This window comes from Carassius gibelio, chromosome B11 (assembly GCF_023724105.1).
Source record: "Carassius gibelio isolate Cgi1373 ecotype wild population from Czech Republic chromosome B11, carGib1.2-hapl.c, whole genome shotgun sequence".
NCBI lineage: Eukaryota > Metazoa > Chordata > Actinopteri > Cypriniformes > Cyprinidae > Carassius > Carassius gibelio.
The window spans coordinates 20,405,952-20,422,213 of NC_068406.1; the positions used below are offsets into that span (position 1 = coordinate 20,405,952).

The window sequence follows — 16,262 nt, forward strand, 5'->3', positions numbered from 1 at the left end:
TAAAAATGATATTCATTAATATATTTTTTGTGTTTTAATAATCTCTCTCCCTGCCCTTCAAGACACTTCAGTGCACCTGTTTATTACAGTTCTACATTTGAATGAAACCTCGTGAAGTGTGAGGTGTCACTCATGGATCAAAGTCAGAATATTAGAGGTGACACTCTACTCTGGAGCGAAAGAACATGTGACGTCTCACACACACACACACACACACACACGCACGCACGCACACACGCACGCACGCACATCAACACTGTCATTGAAGTAGCTCATCAGAAACCATTATCATTTCATAATTATTGTTCATTACATCTACAATGTCACATCTTTCCACATTTTTCAGTTTATTAATTTCTGTCCTTTATGGCTCCTTCACAGATTTAGGAACACTCATTTTGTGGGCATAATTAACAATATAAACAACACAGAAAAATCTTAATAAACATTTGAAATTGTTTTTGTATAAAACATGAATATTTACAGATTTCTGTTACTCTTCTATATAAAAATGACATCTCAACGAGCTGGGAATCTACACTTATGTTTAAATGTTTGGGTTGAGTGAATTAGTTTACCTTTATTTAAAAAAAAAAAAAAGTTATTTAACAAGGATACATTAAATTGCATCCTCCTTGCAGTCCAAAAGTGACAGTAAAGACAAAAGTTCTGTTTCAAATAAATGGTTCCTTCGAACTTTCAAATAATCATCTAAGAATCCAGAGAAAAAAAGAGAATAGAAAATTGTGGAATTGTTGAATTCATCAAGTAATGTGGATAAAAAAAGATCTGATAATATAAATAACGTTTAACGGTATATAAATAGAAAAAAAAACATAGGATTAGATGTCATAAAAAATGAACTATATTATATCACTTTATTTGTTTTCCTATTATCACATTCTTATTATAACAATCTATTTGCATATATATATTTTTTTTAAAAGAACGGCGTTAGGTAACGACGTAATTTTTTCAGTAACAGGGTAATCTAACTAATTACTTTTCACGTCGTTATAACACCGTTAACATTACTGGACGTTAAATGCGGTGCGTTAATTTGCATTGATTTAATAAACTATATAATCCGAACGCACTCCTGCCTCACACAGCGAGTGAGCAGGTGAGTTAATAACAAGATAAGCGATTATTATTGGCTAAGGCAGAGTCATGTGTTTCATGGTAGCCAATCAGAGCCAGTGTTTATACGCCAGCGGCGTCACACACACACGCACGCACGCGAGATTCGCACTTACTTTTTGGAACAAGTAGTGAGTAACTTTAACTAATTACTTTTTAAAAATGTATTTACATATTTCTTTTTTTTTTTTTTTCTGCAGGTTTGGTCCTCCATATAAATCCTTTTTAGAAAGGAGCATAAAAACAATCAAATTGATGAAGCAAGCTAGCAAGCTACATAAAACAAGCAAGCTACATAAAAAGACTATTAAACTCACAGTAATAATCAGCAGGATTCCTTTGAGTAGCGTCAGCAGTGACGTGATGGGCTGAATGATGGTCTGGGCCAGAAGAATCCCCAATGAGAGCGTCCATGTAAATGCAGGGATCACGTAGACATGACTGCAGAAGCAAAATCAGGCAAACAGTCATCTTATCCCCCATTGTTTTAAATTACAGCTTCAGTAACTTCAAATAATACCAAACACCATCTCTCAAAATTACAGACTACAGCGAGAGGAAATGACAAAAGCACAACACAATTGTAAGACAAGTATTCTTTACAATTTCCCTGCAAAACATAGATTTAGTCTCTCTAAATCACACCCTGAATGAGGAGAGGCACATTTCTCCTCTCTAAAGGAAACAACAGGGGGCAGGTAATTGTTTTGAAGTGTCTGTCTCAATCTGATAGGAGTGCTTTCTGATCCAGTGCTCTGAAATAAAGTGAACTTCACAAATGCTTCCATTATTTTTTTATCGCAAATATATGCTCAGAAGAATAGCACTGTCAAAAAACATATGCATGATACACAACACATACACTCAAGGGCATGGGACAGTGCTTTTTAAAGGACTATGTGGTACACAGTTTTACATAATCAATTCATTTTTTATGTGTTTTCCCCCAAAATCTCTTTTCCTCATTGCAAAGTCTTCCCAGCATGCTTTCATATGATGAAATCTCAATGGTTCCATCAATACTCTCTTTTAAATCTGAGGTTTTGGGGCATTGCCAATTGCACAATATCATCTTAGTTTCCATAATATAATCAATTTTTATTAGGGTAAACACATTCTTTGCTACGTGAAGGCTTGACTATGGTGCCAAGGGCAATTTTGAACCTCATCCACTTTATTAGGTATTTTGAGAGTTTTCCGCCTGTATTCCTTTAACATTATTATCTATGTTTGTGGACAGAGGTCAAATTCTACTGTCCCAGAGCAAAGCAAACTTATTTATGAACTCAATTCAGCAAGACCACCATATCCCACAGATAAATATGAGTTTTATAATGGATTGAGAACTGCGAATACTCTTCCAAGGCTGAAATAACCTATTGATTTGTGCTTGCAGGATCACTTTACATTCACTGTCTCGCTCGCTGGTTCTCTCTCTCTCTCTTTTTTTCCACCCTTGGTCACAGGCATCTGCCTATGATGTGTTCTTAATGAAGCATTTAGCCATCGATGTGGTGCAGGCCACCTTGAGTGGATCATTTTTAGGTTAAGTATTTACTGGGGTGTTGCAAAATAAATTACTTTTGTGGCAATAAGTGCAATTACTAAGACATTCTGCAGGGAACAGTATAGATGTGAAAATCTCTGTGTTTTCTGCTGATTATCATCAATTCTCATAGTTACCTCCCTAGTGGAAAAAATATATACTAAAATGTTTTCAAAATACATTTATTTCATGCTAAGTATACTACAAATACATTTATGCATTTAATAAAAATACCATGCAATTGTACTTTTGCTATATTAAACTGGTATACTCAAAGTCTGCTAGATTGGAAGAACTAATTTTGTACTTATCTCGCATTTAAAGACCGATATTATTCAAAGATCACGCAATCTTCATCAATAGTGTCATTAAAACACATTTAAGGCTTAACATGTCTTTTGAATTCTCAGGCATTCGCATATATAATTTCTACAACCTGAGGTAAACAAAAACACTCCGAGAACTAAACACAACCTGAGATACGATTCAGTCAGAATTTGTAATTTTACTTTTGATGATTCGTAACCTTTAGTTCGGGCCGCAAAATGACTTCACAATCACAAGAGGAAAAAAATTAATTGTATCCAACTGCACATAAATATCTAATGCTTCAGGACATATCGATACTGCCCTCTGATATTTAAAATTCTAGGTTTTTACCGTTTTCTGACTGACCGAGTCCATTTTCATCAGTCTGTCACCTTTGCTGCCTACAGTTATCTGAATACTACAAAAACACCATCAACTGACCAATTGATAAACTTTATCTCTGCATTTTTCTAAAGTTTTTAGAACTTCATTAGCATGTTTACATGGGTGGATTTGCCACTGATGCGGGATTGGCTTCTTACTATACTACAAGTCGTAAAGCTGATCCATATCCCTTAAGAAATTGCAAGAGCTGTTTGACTTAAGTCCGTATTCTAGAATCTTATTTATGTTTGCATATTCAAATATGGTGTGTGACTTTACTTGACAGTGTCACTGGTTATAAGACACTTGAGAACCAATCAAAATGCACCAAGTTTGCATATGCACTTTTCATATAGCACAAACGAGAACTGCTAGAGAGTGTATTGTTATTATTATTATTTATTTTTGTTGTCGATTTCGGAGCTTGAAAAAGCACCCTGGTCACCATTTACTTTAACTGTATTGGTATGCAAGTATGAACAGCCTTTCCATTTTGAGTTCTGCTTATAAAAAAATCAAGGATTTTCATGAACCATCTAATGGACTGAGCTTTATCTCTATTGCCAGTATAAACTCTAGTCCTATGAGTCCTTTCAAAAGTTCACAGCATGATGACTGTAAAAGCTACATTTGTATCCTGATGATAATCTTTCTCAAAGCACCAAAAGGTAATTTAAGGTGATTTATTATTTATGTGTGTGGGAATTGAATGCACTAGGTTTAGAAATATGTATAAGATCAATTGATTTCCTTTCTCACATAAAGCACTGAATGATAAACCTATTTGCTACTGAATTTGTCTCAAGTGGGTGTTTTTTTTTCTCAAAGTGTGATGCGTTTTAATTAAAATGAAAAACTGGCAGGTTAAAAGGTTCAAATAGCTCAAGGGCAAAGAATACAGCAACAGCGGCTTCAAGGATCATTTCTGTATTGAAAATTTATGACTAGGATAGATGGTCTGTATCCAATAAATACTTGTTTCCAGCACAGTTTTTCAATGATTAATATTAATGATATTCTCATTATTTTCTTAAAGGTGTCTTAATTTTATTATTTTTCCCTGTGGTCCACTTACGACGTAATTAAACTTTTATCATACTAAACGCAATCATCATTTTTCAAGACCATTATCTGACCTTCAAGGATTTATCCTTAATAAATGGTCTTTTTGGGGAGGTTTTATACTTGATTCATCTCATTTGATTTATCTTTCCAAACCTTATTCCTTAATGCAATTTTTATTTTCACAAACTACATCAAACTTAAATGTTAGAGGCATCAGAAATAAAACCCACTGAGAAGCAAAACAGCAAAACTTGAGCAGGTTGTAATTATGACCATTCCTTAATTGAATCACGACACCGTATGCTGCGTTTGGAGAGGATCCTACTTCTGCTTATTCAATTTTTCATGTTTACTTCCTCTTCTCAAACAGAATACTAATGTGTGCATGAGGTTTCTTAGACCTTTTTCATCACTCAGTGAATAAGCCACCTGTATTAATGCAACAATAACAAAATGACACGAAATTTCACACACAGTTTATTTCATTAACTACAGAACTCTCTCTCTCTCTGTTGTCAAGCTATAGTGCATATCCCCCTCTCACTCAGGCTTTCTTATTCCCTCCTCAATATTATCTACTAAAATTGTAAAAAAAAAAAAAAAAAAAAATGAGTGATGCTAGGTTTAATAAAAGGCAGTCGCTATACAGGTTACTAAATTGAGAAAATTATAAACTGGTTGTCGAGGCTGGGTAATTAATATCTACTTGTTTTTTTTTTTTGTTTTTTTTTACAATCTTAATCGTCATAAGATCTCATTTAAATGAGAAGTGTCACATAAGTATTAAGTATGACATCTGTTGAATTTATTTCAACACTGAATAGCATAACAGCATATTAAAAATGATTTCTGAAAGATCATGTGACACTGAAGATGGGAGTAATGATGCTGAAAATTCAGCTTTGCCATTGCATTAATAAATGAACTTTTAATACATGTAAAAATAGAATATATTTATATTAAATTGTAATAACATTTTACAACATTGCTATTTTTACTTTATTTTTTTGATCAAATAAATACAGATTTAAACAAAAAGTCATACTGACCCCAAACAGTATTGAACATCCAAACACTAATTAATTTACATAAAATAATACTCCAGAGGTACACAATGCTATGTTGCTTACATGGTAATTTTGAATGCCATAACCTGGTCATTTTGGAAGCCAAAACAGATATGAAACAGCTGTTATTCAACAATCTTCTACATATCAAAAGTTGTTTAGTTTAGTTCTCTCACAATACATCACAGGGAAGAAAAATGCGCTTATGTTTTTGCCGTGAAAAGCTTTAGGAGATCAAACACCCCACAGGCACGAGCTAATGAGAGAATTTCCAGCCTTAACAGCGTTTCTAAACATTACTCACACTGAGGCCATGATTTGACTGACAAGCAGAGAGTAGGAAACATCTAGAGAATGAACAATATGATCGACTAGGTGTCTTTCTTTTAGAGAACTGAATAAAGAAATAAAAGCCCTAAGGTTTGATGAAGGCAAAAATGAAAAGTAAGCATATGCATTTATTTGATCTGGCTGAGCAGAAACAGGTTCTTGTTTAAATGCAAACCTACTCTTAACATTTAATATTTAACATTTAAAACTGTTACATTAAAGTTTGCAGCTCACCTGGTATGAAAAAGTGCAGCGTAGGCCTCACTTCCTGCCAGGACATAACTGATCCCGATAGACACACTGTTGAAGAAAGTTCATTATCAGCACTCGTTACAATAATGACAGTGTTTCATATTCATGAGGAGCTGTCACAAGAATCAAACAGGAACCTTTACTGCGCCAACTCAAAGATGGACAAAGCCAGAGGTTTCATCTTTCTTTTTTCTTTTTTTACTACGGAAAGTTATGACTTCTTCAAACTTTTAAACTTCAGGAATCCAGGAATAAAGATCAACCATAAAGTGGATTTTGGTATAATGTTTGATGGTTTAGATTTTTTTTATTTTGCGTGTGATGCAATGAAGTTTTTCACCGTTTGGAGGAAAAGTTGGATAAGCCTTGGGCTTGCTATTAAGAAAGTTATAACAAGAAACTGATAAAACTTAAATAATAATAATCATAAGAGGAAGAAAACTAACATATACAAGAGATGCCTATGCACCTTTGGTTTTTGGCCCCTAATAATAATAATAATAATGTATTTATTTAAAGTAAGAAATTCAAATAATGACTATGATAGATACAAACAAACAATAAATAAATAGCATGATGGAATTGAAAACAAAAATGAATTACTTTCTAGACTAACCCTAACCCAACAACAACAAAATGTTTATAATGAAGAATTTTAAAATATCTATATCTATATATATCTATATATATAGATAAAGATATATATACATAAAGATATATATACATATATATATATATATATAGTAAATTAGATGACAGCCATTAATAGGCTGATAAAACCTATAAAATAAGCCAAATTTCTCAATAAATAAATAATTAATTAAATATATGAAATAATGCCTAGCTTGGTAATGACATCTTGAAACAAACATTAAATCAATAAATAATAAATACACTGCATTCAAATAAATTAATATACTACATGATGGAACAGTAGTCATCAATAAATAAATTAATAAAATACTGTGACAAGTGTGGCGGGGCTGAGAGCCGTAGGAACAGAGTGAGGCCAGTGGAGTGATTGCAAATGAGCAACACCTGCACCACAAAATCAAACTTTAATAATCAAATAAACACAAAACAGCATTACAGCCCCTCACGGACGACTGCTGCGCACAAACAAAACTAAAACACAGAATAAAACCCAGGCCTGGTCCTCTCTTGTCCTTCACTGTCGTAACTCCTCTTTTATTCTTCCGGAGCTCCTCCGTGGGACTCGAGACCGATGAGTGGCGCAGGTGTCACTTATTTCCAATTACTCCACCGGCCTCGCTCCGTTCCCACGGCTCTTGACCCCGCCCCACTCGTCACAAATACATTGTACTCATAAATACAAAAGTAACAAAAAAAGGTACATTTTGTCATGAAGAGGAAAGAGTGATTTAATAGACATTTTAAACTAGAGTTATGGCAAGCTCTTTATTTTATTTTATTTATTTACTGTCTTTATTAAAGCAAACTCTCCAAATTAAAAAAAAAAAAAATCACAAATGATAACTTATCTGGGACTAATGTATCCTTGAATGTTGAAGCTCTGAGTGAGTCGGTCAATCAGTCAATGTACAAAAGGCAGTTGTGTGCCAGTATGAAAGAACTACAGAAGGAAATACATAGGAGAAGAGGGAAAGAGAAACCTTGACTTACACCATCATACAGGACAACACAGTGTGGATCTGTGGTCCTTGACTTTTTAAAGAACACAATCTGTCATGGAAGCACATTGATCGAGTGCTAAGCCTCTTGAACACAATGAGCAGAGAATCGATTGGATGTGTGTTAGCCAAACCTGTCTAAATGCTGATAACAAGCTCTTTCCCATTCGGCTGCATGACCGGGCATGCAGATCAGTGCAACAAATGATTCACTGTTAAATGTCAAAGGCATTTCACAGTAATGACCACTGATGCCTTTCAGTGCATTGCTACTTCCAAGCAAAACTCATGCATTTTGGATTCTGTATTTAGTTTTGCAATATCATCCATAGAGGACACAGGTACAGCAGTCGCAATGTCAGCGTGGGCAGAACAAATCAATTTGGCTTGAAAATCTATAAAAGAAATAGATTTATGCTGGTTAAAATTTACTTTAAAGCCCTTCAAAGTACTCAAAAACTTAAAATTGGGCTAAAGGATGAAAAATAACTGGGGAAAGGCTAACTATCTAACATCGGCTAATTAATAACGGCCCATTTAAAGCCGAACAGATGGGTAGCCATATTGGAGACTAGTAAAAAAAGCAGCTGACCCATTATTTCATTATTCTGCACCATTTTTCCAGAGGTGAAATGTTAAAACTGTTGTTCGGGGCAATACTGACATTTCACACATAAATAACACTGCATTTTATTGTGGTCTAGAGAGCATAACCTGGATTAAAACCTACTTAATGCTTAGATCCAGTGAGGATGTTAGCCAAGCGCCTTTGTGACACGTTTATGAGACTGTTCTTCACAGAATCTTGTTTTAATGGCGAATCCTGTAATAAATGCAAATACCTGAGAATAGCTGATGTCACGTGACACCCGTCTGTAGTTTCTTTTAGTGAGCAGAAAAGGAAATATTGTAAAACTGTAACACAATTGGGGTTTATTATGTTTTCTGTCATTGTTCGCAAGCCTTTTATGGAAACATCTATCATTGCCTCTATATATAAAAAAACAATGATAATAGGCAATGGGAAAAACAGATTTATGATGTTCAAAGCATTGTACTAACATAATTTGGCCAGTGAAAAGTTCACAATTTTGATGCTATTTCAGGAAGACATGTACCATGTGTCTAAACAAGCATTTTGCATTATATAAAGAATGATTTACATTTTTCCTTTCTGTAAATAAACACATTTTGCGGCATCTTGTGCATCTATTACAAGCAAAAGAATATTGATATTTATGTATACATAATATTTGTTCTGGATATTATTTTTATTTTTTAAATATGTGTATTTTTTATTATTTATATGATTTTGTGAATATATTTATCTAAGAAAACCTATATAATATAAATTAATATGTGTGGCACTTAAACAATGCTTTTGCTAATAAAGAGGACAGCAAATAAATTAAGGAAATGCATGCTGCTTCTTTTCACGCTAGCAGCTTCTCTTTGAGCTGATGATCTTATCTGTATACCTCAGGGCACTCTTATATAAAAAGAGCTTTTGACTCGGAGCCAGTTCAACATTAACGTGAGCTCACAATGCCAACATCATGTTAGAACGGAATTTAAGAGCCCAACAAAAGTACAATAAGTTTACAGTTCATGGCGAATTACAAGTCTTAGTATCAAAGCTTTATGTGAAATTTATGAATGCTGTCTCATGTTTCAAGGCTATAATTTTTCTCCTCTATACAGCTCGATGGTGTCAAACAGTGCATGACTCATCTTTGCATCACTGGGAATAATGTTGAAAGGTAAAAAATTAAATGAGATGGGCTAGATTGTATACCCAAAATGCCAAAGGCCGGAAACTGTGTAACACATAATGAAAACAATATTTTAGTTTAGTATCAAGGGTGCAAATTATGAGGTGAAGGGTGAAAGGTGGTTTTATTCCTTTTATTAAAGCTTGCACCAGGCTGGATGGGGGGCTTGGTAGTGCTCTAGCTGGGGGATACTCATGCTATTCACTTTCAAAACTCAAACAAAAAAATATAACTAACGGTAATCTAAGTGAACTTATTTTATTAAAACAAGCATCACTGAATGAGCCTAAATGCATGAATTTACACTTTACACCTACACTTGTGTGGGTTATATCAGCTAAAAATGATCTTTGAAGGAACAGTACACTTAAAAAAATGGCTGAAAATCTACTTATCCTCAGGCCATCATCAAAGATGTAGATTTGCAGAAATTTAGCATTACATCACTGCAATGAATGGGTGCAGTAAGAATGAGAGTCCAAACAGCTGATAAAAACATCACAATAATCCTCAAGTAATAATGCGCATGACTATCAATGAATGTCTTCTGATGTCAAAAGACATTTTAACCTTCAAATCGTCAATTCCAGCTAAAATACAAGTCCTCTAGCCATAAAATAGCTTTTTTTCCAACGAGAATATCGTCTCATCTAAATCAAAAAAGACATGTGCACAAATGAAGCACCGCTTTAAAGCGGAAATAATTCTAAACAAATATGTTGGTGTGTTTCAATGTGTAGACAGAGGATGGACTTTTTCACCAGACTAAGTGTTATTATGGATTATGGACTGGAATTTTGGCCAAAAGTGATGGTTTAATGTTAGCATGCCTTAATGAAGGATTTGTTTCATACAAACATGCAGCTTTTCGCTTCACAAGACAGACTGGAGTCTGGAGTTTTTGTTTGTTGTTGTTGTTGTTTGGAGTCTCATTTTGAAGACATTCACTGCAGATGATCAATTGGTGAGCAAGTGATGTAAGGCTACATTTCTCCAAATCTGTTCCAATGAAGTAACAAACTCAGCTACATCTTGGATGGCATGACGGTAAGTACATTTTCAGCAAATATTCATATTTGGGTGAACTATTTTTTTAAGTTAACAGTTAAAATTTCTAACTTTTTACAGTGTAGTTCAGCTAAAGCGTTGAAATACCGTAAGCATGAGACTAGCATCCAAAGCAACACCATGTGCTGGTGGTCAGCTATGCCAGTCTTTTCAGCAGGACATTTTAGCCCTAAAACGTTATGAATGAAACAGACTCACAATTGAAAGAGCAGAACAAAGTTGAATGCATGGCTGGTGTGTTTGCCCAGGAAGAAAACTCCCAGCACGTGAAGATTTGGCTGAAGGTCCTCATCTTGCCTCCGTGCTTTGACGTCACTTTGCAGAAGACCCGTATCTACAGAGAAAAACACACAAGGAATCACCAACCATCTCAAAGACATAACCATGGAAGAAACAGTAGTATAACTTCAGTTAGAATGAAACATCTCGCAAGTTACAATACAGGAAAATTTGACTTGGCCCTATAAGCGTTCCCTAAAGAACACCCATTTTTCCTATAGGAAACAGTCATTAGTTGCCAGCAATTGCTGCCCAGCGGCAGGAACATTGTTGCCTGAGCTCCCATGTCTGCCACAGATGAACAGAACCATCCTTCATCCCCTCCGAGGTGCCACACATCACTCCCGACCTGAAGTTCTGCCACAATATTATGCCACTTACAGAGCCGTATGAATTCCACACGCTAAATAATGAATTGATGGAGAGATAAATGTAAGAAAAGGAGGGAAAGCAGAGGTGAATGAATATGGCCAGAGATCAGAGAAGTTTGCAGCAGTGAGGAATCAAATTCAGAACAGCAGGAATAATTCATACTGCACAACACAGCAGGCTGCAGGAGCAGACACACTCCCAGCCAAACCCGTCAGCAACACACACACTCCCATTATGCTGCACACACCCAGGTTAGCATACATCACTCTCTTTCTAAAGCAGCTCTACTCTCTTCACTGGTAAACAACAGAGTCTCCATGCTGTCTAGAACAAGAGCAGCTTATGTCAAGTACAAGAGGAAAACACACATTTACCACTGTCAATATCCTCAACGTTTGTATGGAGAGCAATAAATAAATAAATATTTGAACATATATTTAATATTTCAAAAATAAATAGTTAGATTACATAATTAAATAATTATACAAAATAGAGCTGTAAATAACAAATATAAACAAACATGCATTTTTTTCATATCAATATATAATTGCTAAACTGAATGTATAGTGATACATCCAAATATGTAATAAATAAATAAATAGTAATTTTAGTAAATACATAGTTATATTAAATTGCAATTATATTAAAAAATATTACTGTTTTTTTAATTGTATTTTTGATCAAATAAATGACTAAATGAATGAATAAATGAGTCTTTTTTTCTGAAAACAATAAAATAATCTTACTGGTCCCAATTTTGAAAAGCAGTTTAAAATGTAAAACAGCAAAATAACAAAAAAAAAACACTGACATTTATTAAGAATAGCCTTGTCCCAACAACACAGTTCAACTTTTTGGTTAAACGTACCATCGTTAACAAATCTTGTTGTTTATTATATTGTTTTATTGTGTTTTTATTTACCAAATGTCTATTATAACAAAGATCTATATATGAATAGTCAAAATTAATCCTAATTTAAATATTACATATTTACTTAAATCTCTCTCTACATATATATTTATACTCTCCAGGATTTCTAGAAATACAACAAGACAGAGACAAACCGTATTTCTGAACGTAATAAATGGTGGTGCACTCAGTATTACTTCACATTCACCTGTCTGTGCTGATCTCCCGAGGGAAAAATAAACACAGACCCATAACAGATGTTGCAAATAATTCTGTTGACACAAGCGTCATCAATATTATTATATTTAGTCAGAAATAGATGTGAATTAAAAAAGATACATGGTGCAGAAAACATTCATCTGGATGCGTTTCTAACTCCATCTGAAAAACAGCGCGCTCGAAAGTATCGCAGAGTTTTCTACTTTTCATTAGGATGACGAATCACTCTCCAAATCGTTTATGTCAGTCAGCCCCCAATCTCCCTAATGATGCTTTGGCACGCAATCTGATTGGATTTTTTACATTAAGTTAAGACTACTGTACCTGTACGGCACAAATGACAAGGGAATGGGCTAGGAGAGTAGCCGGCTAGAACATTAATTTCTGAGAGGGAGCCATCTGCTTGCAGAAAGGGATGGCCAAGTAATTAGGATCGAGAGCTGCTAGAGCTCAACACCTGTCATAGATATGTTGTGGTTCTGAGTGTGTGTGTGTCAGAGAGAGAGAGAGAGAGAGAGAGAGATCAGCACAGAAACATCATTTAGGAAGGTGAATGTGCATCACAACGACGGTCTCCACTGCCGCCAGCTCGGTCAGAAGTCCACCTACTGTTGGATAATGATTAGAGATGCGCAGCACTCAGTCAGCCTCCACACAAACACTTTAATATGCCATTTCTCAAAGCAACTGTGCACTATGAAATCAAAACTGTTTTTTAAGGCTGTTAATATGCTAGACAATACAAAAAGCTCACAAAACAAACTTTTAAGAGATGCAGAGGCCTCAAAAAGCATTTGAGCTGTTTAGCCACACTTAAAGGGACAGTTCACCCAAAAATCAACATTTAGTCAGAAATAGATGTGAATTAACAAAAATACATGGTGCAGAAAACATTCATCTGGATGAGTTTCTAACTCCATCTGAAAAACAGCGCGCTCAAAAGTATCATGTCATTCCACACTTATGTGATTGGAATCAATGGTTCTTATGTGGCACATGACTTAATGCCAAACACCAAAGCACCAATGAGGTTTGATTAATGTGTCCCCATATTTCATTTGGGCTGTTTACCTGAGTTGATCAATGATTTGACAGTGACTTAAATATCATTTCATTCTGTTCAGGATTTTTACACTACCTATTAAGGGAAAACAAAAGACCACATACATTGCATTTTGTCAGAATGCATGGCTACTTTTGAATGGCTGTCAGTGAAGAAAGGCACTTTTTGTGGCCAGATGGTGTAGATACAGTGTCTAGCAGCATGAGCGAACTGTGTACTGATGTAACTAGGCTTTTGGCTATTAAAAGACAAGAACAAAGCCTTTGGTATGTTCCAATGTCCTGTTTCAATTGGAAACACTTCAACACAGGAAATTTGTCAAACCATTTAAAAGCTTGGATAGACAGGCATCTATCGTCCAAATGTCGTCCCCAACGTCTATTTACTGTCCACCAATCAAATCTGGAGTGTAATTTTGTTTTCAAGTTAGAAATGCAAGTTCTTCACCAATTAGCCCAAAATACCGAATCAATGTCCTGCTGTGAACTTGGAGCAAGACCTAACAATATTTCCCTTCTCAAAAACCTACTTGTACAAGATGGAAAGAGTAACATGCAAGTCACACCAAAAAGAAACATGAATATTTCAAAACAGTTGTCATCATGTCTGTCCCTGAAAATATAAGATGACAGCAAGTCTTGAGGGAAAGACTACGATAGGAAGAGTGAGAGAAAGAGTAGGAGAGAAAAAAAAGTTTGTCTGGCATAAAAAAAAAAAACTGTTGTAACTTGTATCTTGATATACTTCCTATCAGAGAAGTTGATGCTTTCTGTGGAATATAACACTGTGTGACAAATCTTACAGATCATCAGCAAAGCTCTCCCTGTCTAGGCGGCTTTTCCGTAAAGAGATTCTTAGAGGGAGCTTTTCCAAGAGGTCCAGTGGTCAGGATCATATGACCATAAATAGCACTGTGGACTAAACGGCTGTTCCTTTAAGATGCATTTAAAGCAGACATCTTAGCATTTAAAATGGACATAGAAAAGTGGCTTCTGATGAATCAATGCTGCAATAGAAACACATAAATTCTATTCAATTTTTGTTTTGTTTTATTTTAAATCTTTCAAATATATAGATATTTATCTTCATTTTAGAAAAGCAAAATGTTAACTATTTAAATAAATATTATGTACAGTACAGACCAAAAGTTTGGAAACATTACTATTTTTGATGTTTTTGAAAGAAGTTTCTTCTGCTCATCAAGCCTGCATTTATTTGATCAAAAATACAGAAAAAAACAGTAATATTGTGAAATATTATTACAACTTAAAAAAAAGTTTTCTATTTGAATATACTTTTAAAAAAAAATGTATTCCTGTGATGCAAAGCTGAATTTTCAGTATCATTACTCCAGCCTTCAGTGTCAGATGTAACATCCAGTCTATCACATGATCATTTAGAAATCATTCTAATATTGGGATTTATTATGAGTGTTGGAAACAGTTCTGCTGTCTATATTTGATGAATAAAAGGTTAAAAAGAACTGCATTTATTCAAAATAAAATAAAATTCTAATAATATATTTTCTAATAATATATTTTCCTTACTATCACTTTTTATCAATTCAACACATCCTTGCTGAAAAAAGTATTGATTTTATTTAAAAAAAAGAAAAAAAAATACTGACCCCAAATTACTGACCAGTAATGTATATTGTTATTACAATATATATATATATATATATATATATATATATTTTTTTTTTTTACTTTTTATTCATCAAAGTATCCTAAAAAAGTATCACATGTTCTGAAAAAATATTAAGCAGCAGAACGGTTTCCAACTTTAGAATAATTTCTAAAGGATCATGTGATAATGATCCTAAAAATTCAGCTTTGCATTACAGAAATAAATGATAATTTAAAGTATAATAAATGTAAAAACAATTATTTTAAATTGTAATAATATATCACAATATTACTTTTTTTTTCTGTATTTCTGATCAAATAAATGCAGGCTTGATGAGCAGAAGAAACTTCTTTCAAAACATTAAAAATAGTAATGTTTCCAAACTTTTGGTCTGTACTGTATATAAACCAGTCATTTAGTAAATTTCATGTTTTAGTATATATAAACAAAATATATTTTAAATAAACAACTAAAGAGAGTTTAAACTAACTAAACTTTAAAGAACTTTAAGGATAAAGTATTTTTCATAACACTCTAATTCTCTCAAGACAGTAATGTATGGCACACTAAACTTATCAGCAAAATCCATATAAATATGCAGGGAATATTAACTATATGACCCAGCTCTACTGCGTACTAGCTGATACATGGATAAAAATGAGTGGCGACTGCAATAAAGAGACCAGTGGGAGTGCTCAAACAAATTACCTTTTGGACACAGTCTGTTTGTCAGCACACAAGTCTAGCCAGGCACTGTGTCTTTAGTCTTTGCTGAACAGCTATAGTTTACTATTATAAAAAATAAATATATAGATTAGTATTGAGATTTCATGATTAAATTGTGTTGTGGAATTTTAAGCTATTATGTTTTCTTTTTAAATCTGAGCCACATCACCTCATTTATGCCACTGAACATCAATCAAATTTGCAAAAATGAAAGCCAGTGGCACAGCTGATCACACCAAACTAACCCTGCATGTCTGGCAGAGCACGCAGAAAATTGTCTGAAATGTTACTGTTAAATTTCCTCCGTGATGAATGCATATCGGCTCTCTATCGTGTTTTCTGGAACACACAGTCTCACATTCAGCACTAAGCAGATAGCGGTGTGGAATCATTTACAGTGCATTTCTATGCTCAGAGACATCTATCTTTTTAATGGGCTTCTTATCAAACACCAGCGAGCCAACCGTGCAGCCCGAGCA

The 16,262-nt window shown here is 34.2% G+C and overlaps 1 protein-coding gene across 3 annotated transcripts in view; it reads right to left on the bottom strand.

Annotated features, from left to right (window-relative positions):
- The window catches only part of si:ch211-51h4.2 (uncharacterized), a 110,032-nt gene that overhangs the window by 77,173 nt on the left and 16,597 nt on the right, over positions 1-16,262 (bottom strand). For all 3 annotated transcript variants that reach the window (XM_052568849.1, XM_052568851.1, XM_052568850.1), the window contains exons 6-8: positions 10,784-10,919; positions 6,076-6,141; positions 1,458-1,581 (exon numbers count right to left, since the gene is read on the bottom strand). In XM_052568849.1, the coding sequence (XP_052424809.1) occupies positions 1,458-1,581; positions 6,076-6,141; positions 10,784-10,919 (326 nt within the window). The remainder of the gene's footprint in view (positions 1-1,457; positions 1,582-6,075; positions 6,142-10,783; positions 10,920-16,262) is intronic.